The sequence below is a fragment of the Alexandromys fortis genome, unplaced genomic scaffold (genome assembly GCF_014885135.2).
Source record: "Alexandromys fortis isolate MF-2015 unplaced genomic scaffold, M_Fortis_MF-2015_v1.1 scaffold_140, whole genome shotgun sequence".
Lineage (NCBI taxonomy): Eukaryota > Metazoa > Chordata > Mammalia > Rodentia > Cricetidae > Alexandromys > Alexandromys fortis.
Window position 1 is genome coordinate 2146037 of NW_026068048.1, and position 18165 is coordinate 2164201.

General features: G+C 51.7%; 1 protein-coding gene across 5 annotated transcripts; it reads left to right on the forward strand.

Moving 5' to 3' along the window:
* Nucleotides 1-1895: 1895 nt before the first annotated feature.
* Nphs1 (NPHS1 adhesion molecule, nephrin) lies at nt 1896-17817 on the forward strand. 5 transcript variants are annotated; one of them, XM_050119155.1, is made up of 23 exons: nt 1901-2478; nt 2562-2777; nt 2852-2974; nt 3165-3293; nt 3729-3810; nt 4197-4300; nt 4876-5003; nt 5089-5260; nt 5406-5563; nt 5765-5909; nt 5997-6121; nt 7609-7795; nt 7898-8027; nt 8175-8347; nt 9424-9564; nt 9650-9790; nt 10311-10432; nt 12696-12867; nt 12948-13104; nt 13182-13345; nt 16568-16679; nt 16757-16938; nt 17759-17817. In XM_050119155.1, exons 1-22 carry the CDS (start codon nt 2367-2369, stop codon nt 16788-16790), a joined length of 3027 nt encoding a protein of 1008 aa, XP_049975112.1. In that variant the 5' UTR covers nt 1901-2366; the 3' UTR covers nt 16791-16938; nt 17759-17817. The 5 variants fall into 5 exon arrangements, with proteins under 5 accessions (XP_049975113.1, XP_049975114.1, XP_049975112.1 ...); XM_050119156.1 differs by lacking the exons at nt 16757-16938; nt 17759-17817 and having other exon boundaries at nt 1896-2478; nt 12959-13104; XM_050119157.1 differs by lacking the exons at nt 16757-16938; nt 17759-17817 and having other exon boundaries at nt 1899-2478; nt 12959-13104; nt 13194-13345.
* The last annotated feature ends 348 nt before the right edge of the window (nt 17818-18165 follow it).

Below are 18165 nucleotides of genomic sequence, written 5' to 3' on the forward strand. Positions count from 1 at the left end.
CCCCTCTCTCCGCCTAGCTGTCCCGGGCCCCTCCGAGTGGTTGCCAGGCGACGGCTAGGAGGCAGCGGCTCCCTGGCTCTGGCAGGCAGGGAGGCTGGGAACCGCACAGCTTGTCCTGACAGCTCCCGTGCAGCCCAGCTGGGGCGTTCCCACGCTGCGCAGCTGGCAGGGCAGGTGGGAGGGACCCTGAGCCTACTGAAGGAGCTGGGAGAGGGGGGCTGGGACCCCGGGTCTGACATTCCTGGAGCTATCCGAATTAAGCGACATTCTGGGCTCAGAGGGTTGGATTTCCAGGGAGGGCGTGGTTCAGATCTCTGCGGGCTGAGAAGCTGGCGGACCTTGCAGCCTGTAGTATGGAGCAGTTGGGCCAGGTTCGGAATATCTGGTCTTAAATCTTAGAGCTACTGGATTTACCAACCAATCTCACTCACCCCCACCGGCCCAGGAGGACTGGAAAACTAACAGCTGTGCTGATCGTATAAGAGGGAGTGGGGGGAGACAGGAGGCTGGAAAAGAAGGTCCTGGGAGGTCGTGCGCTGAGCTCTGGAGCATCTGAACTCCCGGCTTCAGATTCTCTGTTTTGAAATAGGACAGGCTTGAGCCCAGTACTCCTGAGTCTTGGGAAGGAAGTCAGGTGATGAGGTGTTTTTCCAGACACTTGACATAGCTTCCCTTCCTGGCACCCTGGGGCCACCAGCATGGAAAAATGGAGAGCCTGGAGTCCCCAGGGCATTCGGAGAAGGAAAACAGCCAAGTTAGAGTGTAGGTTTGCACTAATTAAAGGTTCCAGCAACTGACAGCCCTACACCTTGGCCTCCGACGGTACCATCTGGTAAAGGCCCCCACGGCAGAGCCTCCATGCGTTAGGTCTACAAGCAATCCGTTTCCCAGGAGGTCTTAAGGGGGTTAGAGAAGGGAGTGTGGAAGGAGGGTAATGAATCAATAATGGGGGTGGGGGGAGAGAAAGACCGGAGGGCTCAGCCTTGGTAGAGAGCTGAGGGGGTCTCGGGCCAGATGCCTGGACTGCCCCCTGGAGGAAGAGCAGCAGCTGGGCGGGAGGTTTGTAGGGCGAGTGGGGGTGGGAACAGTTGCAATTCCTGCAGGAGATAAGCAGGCAGAACGGGCTTATCCTAGGCAAATGCAGCTGTGCACCCGGTTTTGGAAGGCAGGCCAGCCAACATATGGTTCAAAACTTCCAGGGTCAGAATCAGGTCTAGAGCAGGGAACTGCATGGGAAAGGCCCAGAGACGGGCTGACTGAGGAGCAGAATATACTGAGTTCCTGTTACTGAGTGACAGTGGGGGATGGCAGTAAGAGTGACAGAAATAAGAAGGGGAGGGGGAGAAAGGAGGAGGCGGAGGGGAGAAAGAATCAAAGAGATGGAGAAGACAAATCACCCTGGCTGGAGAGAGACACACGGAGAGAGAAAGGGGAAGTTGAGAACCGAAGGACTCTCACACAGTCTCAGGACTCAGATGTTCCAGCTCCCAGAGACCCCCACTCTGTGTCTAACTGTATCTGAGCTCACCAGGTTTACACACACTGGGGTCTGTGGACCTGGTCCTACTTGCCGTCCCAGTACCAGACATTCCAAAACTGTTCACAGATGGAATCCACTCTCACTTCTCCTGGAATACCCACGCTCTCACACCCACACACAGTTAGCTTCCCTCTCTCCCACAGTTTCACCGTTTCAAACACACTCCTGTGCGTTCGCCAGCAGAAGTGTATGATGCCACCAAGAAAAAGAAGGAACTTGTGACGGTCCGGAACAGCTGTGGCAGTGGTGGGGGTCTGGGTGGGGGGGTGTCCTACCCACCCACACAGGCCCAGATCTGTCTGCCAACTCAAGCTGGGAGATAGCCCTGGTCAGACCTGCTCTCCCAGGCAGGGCCTTGGGGTCACTGGGGCTGGGGAGTCACCAAAGAATATTCGTGGCATGTGCTGACGGGGGATTTCACTGCTCTGCTGGGCAGACTCAGGAAGGACTTGAGGGGAAGGAAGCAGCGGGATGTGCTCACACTGGGTCCAAGAAATGGCTCCACGCTGTGACTGACTGCGTTGGCTTTCTGGGTTCGTGAGCTTGCTGAACCCCCACCCCCACCCCCAGCGGTAGTGGGTGAGTGGGTGAGCGGGAGATAGTCATAGATAAAGAGAAACAGAGGCTGTCGGGGAGAAAAAGAGAAAGCATGCATTTTTGAGTGCTTGGGGTTGGAACTCAGAGAAAGAACCTTTGGCAGGGCTAGCTAAGGGCAGAAAGGAGACAGAAAGAAAGACTAGGACAGTCAGACACAGAGAGGAGAGTCAAGAGAGAGAGAGAGAGAGAGAGAGAGAGAGAGAGAGAGGCTCAGACAAGACATCAAACCATGTGGCTGGTGATGGGCACCAGGGAAGTTGCCCTCAGAGGTCCTGGGGTGACCACAATACACAGGACTTCCAGCTTGACTCCCTTGCTGCTCATGGGAATGCTGACCACAGGTGAGTAGAAAGGCTGGACTTGTAGCCCACAGGCCCTCAAGTGCCACCTCTGTCTCTTATTATCAATCCCCTTGTGTCTCCAGGCCTGGTCCAGTCACCAATCCCCACCTCGGTTTCTCGAGGCTTTTGGACTCTGTCTGAAAACCTGACGGCAGTGGAAGGGGCCACAGTTAAACTGAGGTGTGGGGTCAGAGCCCCTGGCAGTGTGGTGCAGTGGGCTAAGGATGGGTTACTTCTGGGTCCAAACCCCGGGATCCCAGGCTTCCCGAGGTACAGCCTGGAAGGAGATCCTGCTAAAGGTGAGAGACCAGAGCCTGAGATCTTGAGCCGCTAGCAGAAACTGGGGCCCTGACCACAAGCGCTCCATCTCCAGGTGAATTCCACCTGCGTATCGAAACCTGTGACCTCAGTGACGATGCGGAGTATGAATGCCAAGTCAGCCGCTCAGAGATGGGTCCTGAGCTCGTGTCTCCCAAAGTAATCCTCTCCATCCTAGGTATGGGTGAGAGACTCCCCTCCGGGACCCACCAACTTGGGCTCCAGCCCTCTTCTTTCCACGGACCCAGAGTTCCAAGCTCCCAAGCCCCTCCACTTTGGGCCCTGGGTAGTCTCATTTCTTAAACTCTTGGCCCAAACTGTCTTATTCACCTCTCAGTAGTGGCTAACCCCATGCCCTTTCTCGCTAGTTCCCCCTAAGGTGCTCCAGCTGACCCCCGAGGCAGGAAGCACAGTTACCTGGGTGGCTGGGCAGGAGTATGTGGTCACTTGTGTGTCTGGAGATGCCAAACCAGCCCCGCACATCACCTTCATCCAGGGTGAGTGTGGGACAGCACAATGCCGCTGAAATGGGAAGGGGGTGTTCCTGCCTAGGGTCCCCCAAAATATGTCACCCCTGAGTACCACCCCAGGAAACGAGGCCAACACGGATGAGAAAGGAACGCTTTCCAGGAGAATGCAAGGCTGATCTGGGGTAGGGAGAAGGTGTGAGCACACAGGTAAGCTAGGGGTGCCAATGGCTATGCAGGAATAAGAAACCCCTGGTGGGACAGGGTGAGGAGAGAGAAAGGACCCTGATGCAGTCCTAAGAACCGCAGAGTTCAGGGGATCCTGAGTGTGTGGGAGGACAGAACAGGCACCCCAGCTTCTTGTCCTCCAGAACCAATATTAAGGGAGAGCTATGTCCATCCTGAGGACTTCCAGGGCATGGAGAAAGCCCAGTATCTCTCTAGCCAGCTTTCTGTTGCCCCAAGGTGGACACACGGTCCTGGACGTCTCCTATAATGTGAACGATGGATCCGAGGAGAAGCTCTTCATTGCAGAAGCTGAAGCCAGGTGTGCAAGCTGGGGTTTTCTCTCTGTCCCCCCCCCCCCGATCTCCAGGTTTTCCCACATGAGTTACAGAACCTAATGATGCAAGTTTGGAAACTTGAGTTGTGGAAATACCTGGGACCTTACTCTTCACCCTGACTCTCAAAGCTTCTTGATGGTAACCCCAGTTTGTAGGTGTTGAGTAAAAATATTTAGTTCGGGTGAAGACCTTGGGCGCCCCTATTCTCATTGTTGACCCTCCAAATCTCTCCCAGGGGAGTCCAGCACTTAGAATAAATCAGTATGGAGACTTGGCCAAGTGTGGGAGTTTGGGATGCTCTCCTCTTTATCCTGGCTCCTTAAATTTCAGGTGATGACTGACTGCAGAAATCTCTATTTTTCCAAGCCAGGGTGACACCCCAGAGCTCAGATAATGGGCAGTTACTATTCTGTGAGGGTTCCAGCCCAGCTTTGGACATTCCCATCAAGGCTTCCTTCACCATGAATATTCTGTGTAAGTGAGGGTAGGGATAGTTGTGGGCATGGAGGATGGACATCCCAGCGGGATTTGGGAGCACGGGGGATTCAAGAATGGCAGAAGTTTCAGGCATTATCACCAGCCATGCTGTTGCAGTGTGCCTATAATCCCAGCCTTGGAGGGGAGGAAGCAGAAAGAAGGTAAGGCTAGCCTGGGTTGTTGAGGGCTGGGCATTGCAGCTCATTGGGAGAACCGAGCCCCAGATGTGCAATGACCCAGATTTCAGACTCCGCACTGAAAACAAAAAGCAGGCATTCGAGAGAAATTTAAGATTTTTATTTTTATTATATTATTTTATTATTATGGTGGTGGTGGTTGTGGTGGTGGTTATTGTGTCTCTGTGCGCATGTGCATGCATGGGCATGCCAAGTGGAGAAGTCAGAGAACATCTCTCAGGAGTTAGTCCTCTTCTGCCATGTAGGTTCCAGGAATGGAAGTCAGGTTCTCCTGAGTCATCTCCCTCACCCACGGGAGGAAACTGAAAGAAGGCTATGGGGCCCAGAGAGAATAGATGGGCCTCCCAGGCCCACTGAGTGGTCCCTGATCCCCAGTCCCCCCAGGACCTCCTGTCATTGACTGGCCAGGCTTGGATGAGGGGCATGTACGGGCAGGGCAGAACCTGGAGCTGCCCTGCATGGCCCGAGGTGGAAATCCACCTGCTACCCTGCAGTGGCTGAAGGTGAGGGTGGAGGCTGACATGGGGTGGTGGGGGGACAGGGACCAGGAGTTAGTGCTGAGATAACTAGATTGACTTCTGTGTCCAGAATGGTAAACCAGTGTCCATAGCTTGGGGCACAGAGCATGCTCAGGCTGTGGCCCGCAGTGTGTTAGTGATGGCTGTGCGACCTGAAGACCATGGAGCCCAGCTCAGCTGTCTGTCCTACAACAGCGTGTCTACAGGGACCCAGGAGCGAAGCATCACACTGCAGGTCACCTGTGAGTCCAGCTCTCTGCCTCAGCCCATAACCAGAGCGACCTCTGTGCCTTCACGTCTGTCAGTCCCCTGCCCCCATCTGCCTGAGCTGGTCTGTGAAGACTCCAGCCTGGACCCCGGTCTTATGTTGATGCATCTGTCGTTCAGTTCCCCCCAGTGCCATCACCATCCTGGGATCTGCATCCCAATCTGAGAACAAGAACGTGACCCTTTGCTGCCTTACGAAGTCCAGTCGCCCCCGGGTCCTGCTGCGATGGTGGCTGGGTGGACGGCAGCTGCTGCCCACGGATGAGACAGTCATGGATGTGAGGCCGTGGGAGACGATGGTTTGGTAATCCCTTGAGGCCCTGGACCCTGAGGAGCCCAGACTGAGGGTCCAACTCCTGGGTCTGAAAGAAGAGGGTGGGATTGCCTCATGTGCCCCTGCTGGGGTCTGGTGGACTCAAGCCTCTGTTACCATGGCTGGGGGCTTTGCAGTCCCCAAATCTGAAGTTTCCTCCTGCTAGGGCCTGCATGGTGGCCACATCTCCATGTCCAATCTGACACTCTTGGTGCGGAGGGAAGACAATGGCTTGTCCCTCACCTGTGAGGCCTTCAGTGATGCCTTCAGCAAGGAGACCTTCAAGAAATCACTCACCTTGAATGTAAAATGTGAGCTCTAGCCTAGAGCCCAGAGAACCCTCACCCTGAGGCTCCAATTCAGACAAAAATGTCTTCTCTTTCCCTGTCTCTCACTAGACCCTGCCCAGAAGCTGTGGATTGAAGGACCCCAAGAGGGGCAGTACATTCGTACTGGGACTCGGGTAAGGCTGGTGTGTTTGGCCATCGGAGGCAATCCAGAACCCTCCCTCACCTGGTATAAGGTAGGTGCCAAGCAAGAGTCCCTCCCTTCCTTCCTCCCTTCCTGGCTTCCTTTCCCCCGTGTATCTGTTCATATGTATGTGAAAGTGTGTGTGCAAGTGTGAGAAAGTGTGCAAGAGGAAGCACACACACGTTACTAACTAAGTCTATCTTAGATCCATTTTCTTTCCTAAGACAAGATATGTAGTCCAGGCCAGCCTTGAATTTTGTTTTTTTTTGTTCAAGACAGGGCTGTGTTATACAGTCGTGGCTGGCTTAGAACTCACTCTGTAGACCAGACTGGCCTCAAACTCAGAGATCTGCCTGTCTCTGCCTGTATTAGAGGTGTGTGCCACCAACCCTGCCTAGCTTTGAGATTTTTGTCCCCTTGTCTCCTCCACCCCCTCAACACATGGAGAAACCCAAAATCTAGGGGAAATGCTAGAGATTATGAAAAGACACAAATGTCATAAGAATTAATGAAACCCAGGGAAGTTCTGGAAAATCCGGAAAAACAATTCCAAGATAAAAGAAGGAACTTTGGATTAAGATGGAAAATTCTAGAGATAAAGCAATTATAGTGCCATTCATATTAAAGAAAATTCATTCATATTAAAATTAATATTAAAAAATAAAGAATGAAGGGGAAGGGAGAGAGCGAGGAGAGACAGAGGCAGGGGACCTAAGGAGTAATATTGGAAATTAGGGAAAAGGTCAGAGAAATTTAGGGGGAGAGTGGAAAGTTTTAGAAATTTTGAAGTTTTATTACTTTTTTGGATATTTTGCCTGCGTGTTTGTCTGCAAACCACATTCGTGCCTGGCACGCTTGAGGACAGAAGAGGGTGTCAGATTCCCAGGAACTGGAGTTACAGACAGCTGTGAGCTGCCATGTGGGTGCTGGGAATTGAACCCAGGTCCTCTGGAAGAGCAGTCAGCATTCTTAACTGCAAGGCCATCTCTGCAGCCCAAGAGTGGAAATTTAAAAAAAAAATAAAAAACAAACAACCTGCAGGGCGAGGTGGCTCACTGGTAGTCCTAGCTTTTGAGAGGTGAAGGCTGGAGGATCAGGAGTACAAAGTCGCCCTCGACTACCTAGAGGGCTCTCTTCGAGGTCATCCCTGACTACAAGGGATCCTGTCTCATGTAAAACAAGGCAAAAACAACAGAGGCAACGAAAAGTGAAAGACTCCTACGCCGGGTCTGGGAATTTCAAGGGAGTTTCCTGGCACACAGCGTTCTGTAAATATCACAGTAAGGTTGGGGGGAGGGGTGGAGCCTGCAGCAGGGAGTGGGCTGATGAGGTCGAGGGTGGAGGTGTGGGGGGTGAAGGGGTGCACAATAGGGATCAGGGTCCCCAAACAATCAAGGCAGGCAGGAGAGTCTAGGACTGGGGAAGCTCAATTCCAGTCCCCACTCCTTTAAGGTAATGGGGTGTTTGCTCTTGGAGGCGCCTTTATCACACAACGGCCCTATCTGAGCTGGCAACCACCCACGCTCTTTGGGTCCTCAGGACTCACGCACGGTGAGCGAGCCTCGGCAGCCCCAGGAACCCCGGCGTGTGCAGTTGGGCAGTCTGGAGAAGTCTGGCAGCACTTTCTCCCGCGAGCTGGTGCTGGTCATAGGACCGTCGGACAATCGAGCCAAGTTCTCATGCAAGGCGGGTCAGCTCAGTGCTTCCAGGCAGCTGGAGGTGCAGTGTGAGCGCACAGGCAGGGGTTGGTTGGGGGTGCAGAGGGAGCGGTATAGACTCGCAGCCTTGTACCCAGGCTCCTCAAACTCTGAATCTCTAACCCATTAAGTCCCTCCAACCAACCTGACCATCCTGGCCAACTCTTCGACGCTGCGCCCAGGTGACGCCTTGAACTTGACCTGCGTCAGCATTAGCAGCAATCCCCCAGTTAACTTGTCTTGGGACAAGGAGGGAGAGAGGTGAGCTTACAGGAGGCCCCACCCCATCCGGGTTCCATCGTCTCCCCCTCCCAACCTCTCCCCTCTGCGCCCTAAACGATTGGCCAAGGGCCTTGAACACACATCTGACCCTTCCGGGTCCTCACCCGACTTCCAAACCTTGCACAGGTTGGAAGACGTGGCTGCCCCGCCCCAGAGCGCCCCGTTCAAAGGTTCCACTGCATCCAGGAGTGTTTTCCTTCGGGTGTCATCCCGAGACCACGGTCACCGGGTGACCTGCCGAGCCCACAGCGCTGCACTTCGTGAAACCGTGAGCTCCTTCTACAGCCTCAACGTGCTGTGTAAGCGCGCAGGCCCGGTACCGCCCCTCCCGCCCCACCCTTGCAGACTCCAGTTAAAGGAGCCTTTACCTCTACCCAGAGTCCTAACTTCCCCCACCTTCATGCCTACCTCAGGCTGGCCCGAGCTCCAATCCATGCTCTCCGTCCTCAGTTGTATTCTAGCTGCTCTTTTTGCAAAACTGGATCTTCAGTTGTCAATTTAAAAATTTTTAAATTTCTTATTATGTAGTCCTTGCTGACCTGGAACTCAATATGTAGAATAGGAAGGCCATGAACTCGCGGCAATCCTCCTACCTCTGCCTCAGGAGTGTTGGGATTGCAGGCTTGAACTACCATGTCTGGTTCTGCACATTTTTTGCTTTTTTTTTTTTTTTTTTTTTTTTTTTGTGGTAGAGGTCGGTTTTGTTTGCTTGTTTTTTTTTAAGGATATCCAGGGTTTTTTTTGTTTGTTTGTTTGTTTGTTTTTTAAAGATTTATCTATTTATTATGTATACAACATTCTGCCTCGATGTATGCCCGCACGCCAGAGGAGGGCGCCAGATCTCAGTACAGATGGTTGTGAGCCACCATGTGGTTGCTGGGAATTGAACTAAGGACCTCTGGAAGAGCAGCCAGTGCTCTTAACCTCTGAGCCATCTCTCCAGCCCCCTGCTTGTTTGTTTTTTGAGATGGGGTCTCACTGTGTAACTCTGGCTGGCCTGGGACTCACCGAGATTCGCCTGTCTCTGCCTCCCAAATGCTGAGATTGAAGGCATGTACCCCCTCATCCGGCTTGGATTTTTTTTTTATAATTACATTTGATTGTTGTGTATATGTTCCCACATGCCTGTGCCACAGTGAAGAAGTGGAGGAAGTTAAGGAAGCTAGCTGGTTCTCACCTCCCACCATGGGGTTCCCGGGTATTGAACTCAAGCTCCGTTCCCCGCTGAGCCGGCTCACCAGGTTTTGGCTTCTATCCAGAGCTGTCTCGCATCTCAGCTCTAACAGTTACCCTGTCCGCTACCTCAGTCCTAGCCACGACCCTATCTTTAACCCTTTACCAACACTCTTGATTTCCTGGGGCGCCCCCTCTGAAGACCCTCCAGAGTTCCTGGGGGAGCAAGTGCTGGTAGTGACCGTGGAGGAGCAGGGCCAGGCGCTACTGCCTGTGTCGGTGTCTGCTAACCCGGCGCCGGAGGCTTTCAACTGGACCTTCCGAGGCTACCGCCTCAGCCCAGGTGGGGTGTGGGCCTGGAGAAGGGTGCTGACTCGGGAGAATGGGCGGGCCTTCCACGCTCCACTCCTTACGCTGGCCTTCCCCAGCTGGCGGTCCCCGGCATCGCATCCTATCCGGTGGAGCTCTACAGCTGTGGAATGTGACCCGAGCTGATGGTGGCGTCTATCAGCTACACTGCCAGAATTCTGAGGGCACTGCCGAGGCGCTGTTGAAGCTGGACGTGCATTGTGAGCCCCCCCCCGCAGAAACCTGGGAACCCAGGGTTTCCAGGAACCGGTCTTAACGTGAAAATCACGCCCACTCAGGGGACCTTGCCCAACCTGGAGTCTCCTTCTTGTGAAAGGCCCGCCCAACCTGGGATAACTACCCACCCTAGAGCCTTCCCCTTTGGAAAGTTGTTGCTTTGCAGGCTAGGGAGACCCGAAGTGGAACCTGCATAGAGAGAGGGGTCTACTTACTTGGGAGTTCCTCCATCCAGGAAACCAAGTTCTCTCTAACCCCATCCCAACACTGTTCTGGTACACCACCACCCCCTACACACACACACACACACACACACACACACACACACACCAGACTCAATCACAAAGGCACAACTAGGGTGAGGATAGCCTCATCACTCTGAGAACTGTACCCCTCCGTACCATTCCAGACACCTCTAAGACCCACTCCTCCCGGAGTCCTCCCCCACCTCAGCAGGACCTGCCAGGGCCTAAGTGCCTTCTCCAAGTCCCTGTCTCCCACTAGACGCTCCCACCATCCGTGCCCTCTGGGACCCGACCGAGGTGAATGTCGGGGGTTCTGTGGACATAGTCTGTACCGTGGATGCCAACCCCGTGCTCCCAGAGATGTTCAGCTGGGAGAGACTGGTAAGTACCTCGCCTTTGGCGACTGGACATGGAGCTAGGACGGTGTAGCCTCTTGGTTATGAGCGCCTTAGGAGGGGATGCCACACGTGCGAAGCCGTATGTGACTATGCCGGTCAGGGTCTCTTTAAAGAACTGGTTTTGGTGAATGTCAGGTGAATGAGAGAATGGCATGTGTATGTGTGTCTGTGTGTCTGTGTGCACAGATGAACCAAAAGTGGGAGGGTGATGATGGGTGACTCCATGCTTGACTGATTCAGGATTAGAAAGGAGGGGAGTGGAGGGGGGTGGTCAGGAAGAATGCCGACTGCACTGACATCAATGGGAAGGCGGGTATATACAAGTAAGCAGGCGCACATACTTATGATGTGCACACAGCGGAGGGGAAGATGTCACGAATGTACAGAGAGCTGCAGGGTGGATAGCTTGACCTGGGCAGATGAGGTGGGCAGTGCAAGCATAGTGGCGTGCGTTCAATTTCCAGAGCCCATGGTGGACGGAGCAAACTGACTCTCAACAGCAACTCACTTGTGTGCTGTTGTACTCATACTCTTGCATCGTGCATACATACCCACAATGAATAATAAAGAATGTTTACACCGGGCGGCGGTGGCGCACGCCTTTAATCCCAGCACTCAGGAGGCAGAGGCAGGTGGACCTCTGTGAGTTCGGAGGCCAGCCTGATCTACAGAGCAAGTTCCAGGACAGGCTCTAAAGCTACAGAGAAACCCTGTCTCAGGGGGATTAAAAAAAAAAAAGAAGAAGAATGTTTAAAATTGTAAAGGAAGAGAACACATGGTTTGTGGAACAGGCGAGTGAGTGGATGGAGATAAACGAGTGGGCAGGCGGATTCTGTTTTCTGTTTTGCCATTTGCTCGTTTTGTTGTTGCTGTTTTAAATTTTTGTATTGTGTGTGTGCAGTGAATATGGGCTGTAGTACACGTGTGAAGGTCAGAAGACACTTGTGAAAATCAGTGGTCTTCTAATAACTGGCTCGCAGGAAGCAAATTCACATTGTTAGGTTCAGCCTGAGGTGTCTTTACCCCCGAGCTATCTCGAAGACTCATTGTTTTTTTTTTGTTTGTTTGTTTGTTTGTTTTGTTTTTTGATTTTTGAGACAGGGTTTCTCCATAGCTTTTTGGTTCCAGTCCTGGAACTAGCTCCTGTAGACCAGGCTGGCCTCGAACTCACAGAGATCCACCTGCCTCTGCCTCCGAGTCCTGGGATTAAAGGCGTGCGCCACCACCGCCCAGCTGACTCATTGTTTTTGAGACGGGGTTTCATGCAGAGGTTCTCAGCTTCCTAATGCTGCGACCCTTTAGTACAGCTCCTCATGTTGTGGTGACACCCCCCCCCCCAGTCATAACATGTTGTTGCTACTTCACACTGTAATTCTGCTGCTGTTGTGAATCTTAGTGTAAATATCTGGTGTGCAGGATGATGTGCGACCCCTGTGAAAGGGTCATTTGACCCCCAGGTTGGGAATCACTGGTGCTGTAACCCATGTTGGCCTCAAGCTTGCTATGAGGCTCAGGCTTGAATTACTCCTGACCTTCCTGCCTCCAGCCTTCAGTGCTAGGACAACAAGCCCGTGCTACGATTCTAGAACATATATATTTGAGAGAGGGTCTTGATATGTAGTCTAAGCTGTCCTAGAACTTGGCTCTAAACTTGGCTCTGAACTTGGGATTCTCTTGCCTCTTCCTCCCAAAAGCGAGTAAACCACCACATGCAGCTCAGCCAATTTATTTATTTATTTATTTATTTATTTATTTATTTATTTAGGATTTTTCGAGACAGGGTTTCTCCGTAGCTTTTTGGTTCCTGTCCTGGAACTAGCTCCTGTAGACCAGGCTGGCCTCGAACTCACAGAGATTCACCTGCCTCTGCCTCCCGAGTGCTGGGATTAAAGGCGTGCGCCACCACTGCCCGGCTTCAGTCAATTTATTTTTTACTGCTTGAGACTGAACCCAGTGCTTTGAGCATTGCCAAGCAAATGCTTCCCAACTAAACTGCATCCCAAGTCTACAGTTGGTTCCAAGTATGATGAGTGTTTAGACAAATGTACGGGTGGATGATTGGCTGAACTGGTGGATGAGTGGATGGACTATATTAGTGGTTGTGTGGATGACAAGAAACATCATCACCTCATTGACTTTGCGGAAGGAGATTGTAGCTGGGAGAATGAAGATACAGACGGGATACAGTTTCAGGAGGCTGTTCTGAGGACAGACTGGGAACGAGCTCCTGTATCTTGGGATGCTAGGGGGAAGAGGAGGAAGATCTGAGCCTGGATGACGTGGAGATGGTGTCAAAGGGATCCACTGGGCGTCTGCGGATTCACCAGGCCAAACTGTCACAGGCTGGTGCTTACCAGTGCATTGTGGACAATGGGGTGGCACCCGTGGCAAGAGGGCTGGTCCGTCTGGTTGTCAGATGTGGGTAACTTCAAGGTCTGCCCGTGGCCCGCCATTCTCACCCTTCCACAGTTCCCACATTGATCCTTCAATTGTCCTAGTCGCTCCTCAGGTGGATCATCCAACTCCCCTGACGAAAGTGGCTGCAGCTGGGGACAGCACCAGCTCAGCGACCCTCCACTGTCGGGCCCGAGGTGTCCCCAACATCGACTTCACTTGGACCAAAAACGGGGTCCCTCTGGATCTCCAAGATCCCAGGTGAACCTGGGGATAGCCAGGTCGTGCCCCGGCTCTGGTCATCCAGCCCTGGTTTTCCTTTCTGAGTCCAACTGCAGCCCTCTCTTCAGGTACACAGAGCACAGGTACCACCAGGGTGTTGTCCACAGCAGCCTCTTGACCATTGCTAACGTGTCCGCAGCCCAGGACTATGCCCTCTTCACTTGCACGGCCACCAATGACCTCGGTTCGGACCACACCAACATCCAGCTCGTCAGCATCAGTATGATAGGAGCGGCTGGGGGGATGCTGGGATGGGAGTGGCGGGGGGGGGGGGGGGGGGGGGGGGGGGGGGGGGGGGGGGGGGGGGGGGGGGGGGGGGGGGGGGGGGGGGGGGATGCTGGGATGGGAGCAGCTGGGCAGTGCTGGGGACCGCGCTTTGCCAAATTCCTGGTTGAGCAGAGCCAGGAAGTGTTTCTGATCTCTGAAAGGTGTTCATGCGTGAGAATGGAGTTTTGCTTTGTTGAAACAAGGTCTTGATATATAACTCAGGTTAACTTCAGACCCAGGTTAACCCAGGTAGCCCAGGAAAACCTCAGGTTTGCTATGTAGCCAACCCTGCCTCAAAATAGCAATCCTTCTGACTTAACTCCCAAAGGGCTGGGATTACAGTTGAGAGAGTCACCAGGTGTAGCTGGTTTGTTCTATTGTGGGCAGGGAGGGTGCAGGATGTAAGATCCAGGGCCTTAAGAAACTTGGGTAAGTTCCTTATTGCTGAGCTACCCCTTAACCTGGGGATACAGCTCTTTCTCCTCGAACGACTGTGTAGATATTAGATTTATACCTCACTGGTTCCTTTCAACTCCATACTGATTGACAAGCCTTGTCACATGTCCCTCCCGCTGGAGGGAGGCAGTTTCCATCGGAAGCATGTGGTTTGAGAGTGTGGAAGGGAAGGTAATTCAGGTGTCATCACCAAAGATGTGAGGTTAGAACAAAAGCCATGTGTGTGTGAGTGTGTGTGCTCTTCTACTCACTAAAACTTATCCATGACTTCTAAATCAGTACTTATGGTCCTTTTTGTTTGTTTTTAATTTTTGAGATAGAGTCTCACTAAATAGCCTTGGCTGGCCTGGAACTCACTATGTAGCCCAGGCTATACTCAGACTCATAGAGACCCGCCTGCCCCTGCCTCCCATGTGCTTGGGTTAAAGGTGTGCGTCCGGTGTCCCATACTAATGGTTCTTTTGTGGTCATGAAAAGCCATTGTTGCAGAGAGATGGAATGTGGGTGGCTTGGTGGGCACGTTGTTGTTGTTGTTGTTGTTGTTGTTGTTGTTTTGAGACAGGTTTCTCTGTGTAACAGTCCTGGCTGTTCTGAAACTCACTTTTGTAGACCAGGCTGGCCTTGAACTCACAGAGATCCACCTGCCTCTGCCTTTCAAGTGCTGGGATTAAAGGTGTGTGCCACCACTGCCCAGCTTAAGGGGCATGTTCTTATTGATGGTGAACCAGTGACATTCTGCCTTGTCCTAGAGGTCATGATGTCAATGTGTGTTCTTTATGTGGCCTACTTAGGGCTGTGGGATTTGTCTTGGTTTTTCATTTTGTTGGTATTTTTTGTAATTTAAAATGGTCACCATGAAGAAGGCTAAAATAGCTTGTCATGTTCCTAAATTCAAGAAGTTTGTGGGCGGCTTGAGAGATGTCTGAGTGGTTAAGAGCACTGGTTGCTCTTACAGAGAACCCCGGGTTCAATTCCCAGCATCCACAGGGTGGCTCACAGCATCTGTAACTCTAGTTCTAGGGGATCTAACGCCCTCTTCAGGTCTCTACAGGAACTGCATGCATGTGCTGCACACACATACACGCAGGCAAAGCACCCATGCACATAAAGTAAAAATAAGTAGCAAATCTTTAAAGGGAAAGAAGAGGAAAGAGGTTATGTCATACCTCAAGGAGGAATTAATTTGCATTGACTGACCTTTGCTGAAGAGCAAGTGAGAGTGATGGCGGCCTCACTGGCTGGGTGCCAGAGATGGACTTTGAATTCCTGGTCCTTCTGTCTCCACCTCTGGGTAGTAGGATTGCAGATGGGCACCACCATTCTGAGTTTATGAAGGGCTGGGGATCAAACTCAGAGATCGGCTTTCTGCAACATATATGGATGTTAAAAAACACCCTGCCAACAGAGCCACATGTTTGCTTCCAGCTGGCCACATCTTCAGTGGGAGTGAATCAGCAATATATACTAGATAAGATGGCTTGTTTAAAAACCAGAAACATATATAAAATTAAAATTTATGAGTGGAACCAGTATAAGGATACACACCTGTAATCCCAGAAGCAGAGAAGCTAAGGCCAGAGGATCAAAATGTTCCAGGCTAACCTAGGCTACCTATGGAGACCCTATCTATAGACCTCTGCCTATAGACCTGTCGATAGATAGATAGATAGATAGATAGATAGATAGATAGATAGATAGATAGATAGAAGTTTAAAAAACAGTTGGGGAGCTGGAGAGATGGCCCAGTGGGTAAGAGCATTGACTGCTTTTCCAGAGGAACTGAGTTCAATCCCCAGCACCTACGTGGTGGCTCACAGTCATCTACAATGGGATCTGCTGCCCTTTTCTGGCTTGCAGCTGTACATGCAAACAGAACACTCTCATAAAAAGTACACAAATAGGGGGCTGGAGAGATGGCTCAGCGGTTAAGAGCATTGCCTGCTCTTCCAAAGGTCCTGAGTTTGATTCCCGGCAACCACATGGTGGCTCACAACCATCTGTAATGGGGTCTGGTGCCCTCTTCTGGCCTGCAGGCATACACACAGACAGAATATTGTATATATAACAAATAAATAAATATTTTTTAAAAGGTACACAAATAAATTGAAAAATTTTAAAAATCACCTGGGCCAGTGAGATGGCTCAGTAGGAAAAGCTTTCTGTTATCAAGGCTGCTGACCCAAGTTCCACCACTGGAGCCCTCATGGTGACAGAAGAGGACTGACTCCCACAAATAGTCCTCTGATCTCCACAAGAGAGAGAGAGAGAGAGAGAGAGAGAGAGAGAGAGAGAGAGAGAGAAATACATAGAATATAATAAAAAAATTGTTTGAATCTGAGTGTGGTGGCACACACCTTTAATCCCAGCACTGGGGAGACAAAGGCAGGTGGATCTCTGTGAGTTCCAGGTCAGCCAGGGCTACAGAGGGAGACCCTGTCTCAAACAAACAAACAAACAAGGAGGGAAGAAAATGTGGTGGGGAGGATTGCCTTCCCCACGCACTTGGCTGGAAGCAAAACTTGGGGTTTTTGGATTCAGTGTTCAAGGTGATTTTTTTAAAGTTCATTTGTTTTAATTCTCTGTGTGTGAGTGTTGTGTATCCATGTATATTGTGAACTACTTGTGTGCCAGGTAACTGTAGAGTTACAGGTGGTTGTGAGACTCTGGAAGGAGGCTTCTAGACTCCTTTTGTACCCCCTAACAATCCCCTCTTTCCCAGGCCGCCCTGACCCTCCTTGGGGACTGAAGGTGGTGAGCACAACCCCTCACTCCGTAGGGCTGGAGTGGAAGCCTGGCTTTGACGGGGGTCTGCCTCAGCGGTTCCAGATCAGGTGGGGCCTCCACCGAGGCAGGAGACGCGGGCCAGACAGTGGAGAGAGACGCTTGGCTGACCGGTTCCCCCACACAGGTATGAGGCCCTCGAGACGCCAGGCTTCCTCTAAGTGGATGTCCTGCCACCCCAGGCCACCACCTTCACGCTGACTGGACTGAAGCCTTCTACGCGGTACAGGATCTGGCTGTTGGCCAGCAATGCCCTTGGCGACAGTGGATTGACTGACAAAGGGATCCAGGTCTCCATCACTACCCCAGGTGGGAAGAGGCAGTCCTGAGCAGGGGAAAGTTTTGTGGGTTTTTGGACAACTTTGGGGAAGGTATAGCAAAGTAGAAGCTGTTATTTCTCCTACTCACAAATCAAAGAACTGAGACCCAGGGCAGTTAAGCAAATGGGCCAAGGTCACACGGCTAGGAGGAGCTGGAGATGAAAGCCTTGAACTCAGGCAGGGAAGGGCTCTAGGACCAACTTTTAGCCACTGGTCTGTAACGACTGGAGAATGGGAAAATAGGGAGATACTTGTTTTGTTTTCAAACAGGGTCTAACTGTGTACCTCTGGCTAACCCAGAATTCACTCTGTAGACCAGGCTGGCCTAGAATGCACAGCGCTCCACTGAGCCATCTCCCCCTCTCCCAGCACCCTTTTTTATTAACTCGACAAATTGGTAATTCACATTAAAGGAACATGCTCACTATAAAACACTAATTAATAATTCACTGTGATTATTGGCACAGGACTGCTGTAGTGTGTTGTCTTTAAAACGTCACTGAGAGGGCAGGGGAGTTGATTCAATCAATAATAGCACCTGTTACTCTTGCAGAGAGTCTGGGTTTGGTCCACATGGTGACTCACAACCATCTGAGCACCAGACATGCACATGGTACATATACATGCACGTAAGCACAACACTGATACACATAAAAAACAAATCTTTTAAAAAAGCAATAAAATAAAACGTCCCTAAGAAGTCACATGCCATTCCCATGATCTTTTAAGTCAGCTGAAGAGCTTAGGAAGCAGAGGATCCTTCAGGCTGATCCGATTCCCGGTATTAATTTAATCTCTCTCCACCGCAGGCTTGGACGAGACTCTTGAAGACACAGACCACCAGCTACCCACAGAGCAGCCTCCAGGCAAGTGCTCCCTCCCCCGTCCTCCTCCCTTGTGCCCATCACTGCCAAAGACTTAGCTGACCCTCTGCAGGTCCCCACAGGTCCCTTTCTACTCTTCTTTTGTAAGCTGGTTTAGCTCTTTTTGTGCAACGCTGGGATCAAACCTAGTGCCGTGCCTGCACACAACCGCAACCACATTGCAGTGTAGCCCCAGTCCCAGTTTCTTTTTGTTTTTGAGACAGGGTCTTGCCATGAATTTGTAGTAATCTTACCCCAGTCTTCCAACGCTGGATTTACAAGTATGAACCCTCGTGCCTGGCATAATTTAGTTTAATGCTGTCTGTGCATAGGCTCACAGGTGTGTGCTTGCA

What these genes read in the sequence shown, in the direction of transcription:
- Nphs1 (XM_050119155.1), top strand. Translation starts at nt 2,367, where the DNA reads ATGTGGCTGGTGATGGGCACCAGGGAAGTTGCCCTCAGAGGTCCTGGG. An exon ending in GCACATCACCTTCATCCAGG is followed by an intron (nt 3,294 to 3,728) that starts GTGAGTGTGGGA and finishes TGTTGCCCCAAG; the next exon opens with GTGGACACACGGTCCTGGAC. An exon ending in AGGCTACCGCCTCAGCCCAG is followed by an intron (nt 9,565 to 9,649) that starts GTGGGGTGTGGG and finishes GGCCTTCCCCAG; the next exon opens with CTGGCGGTCCCCGGCATCGC.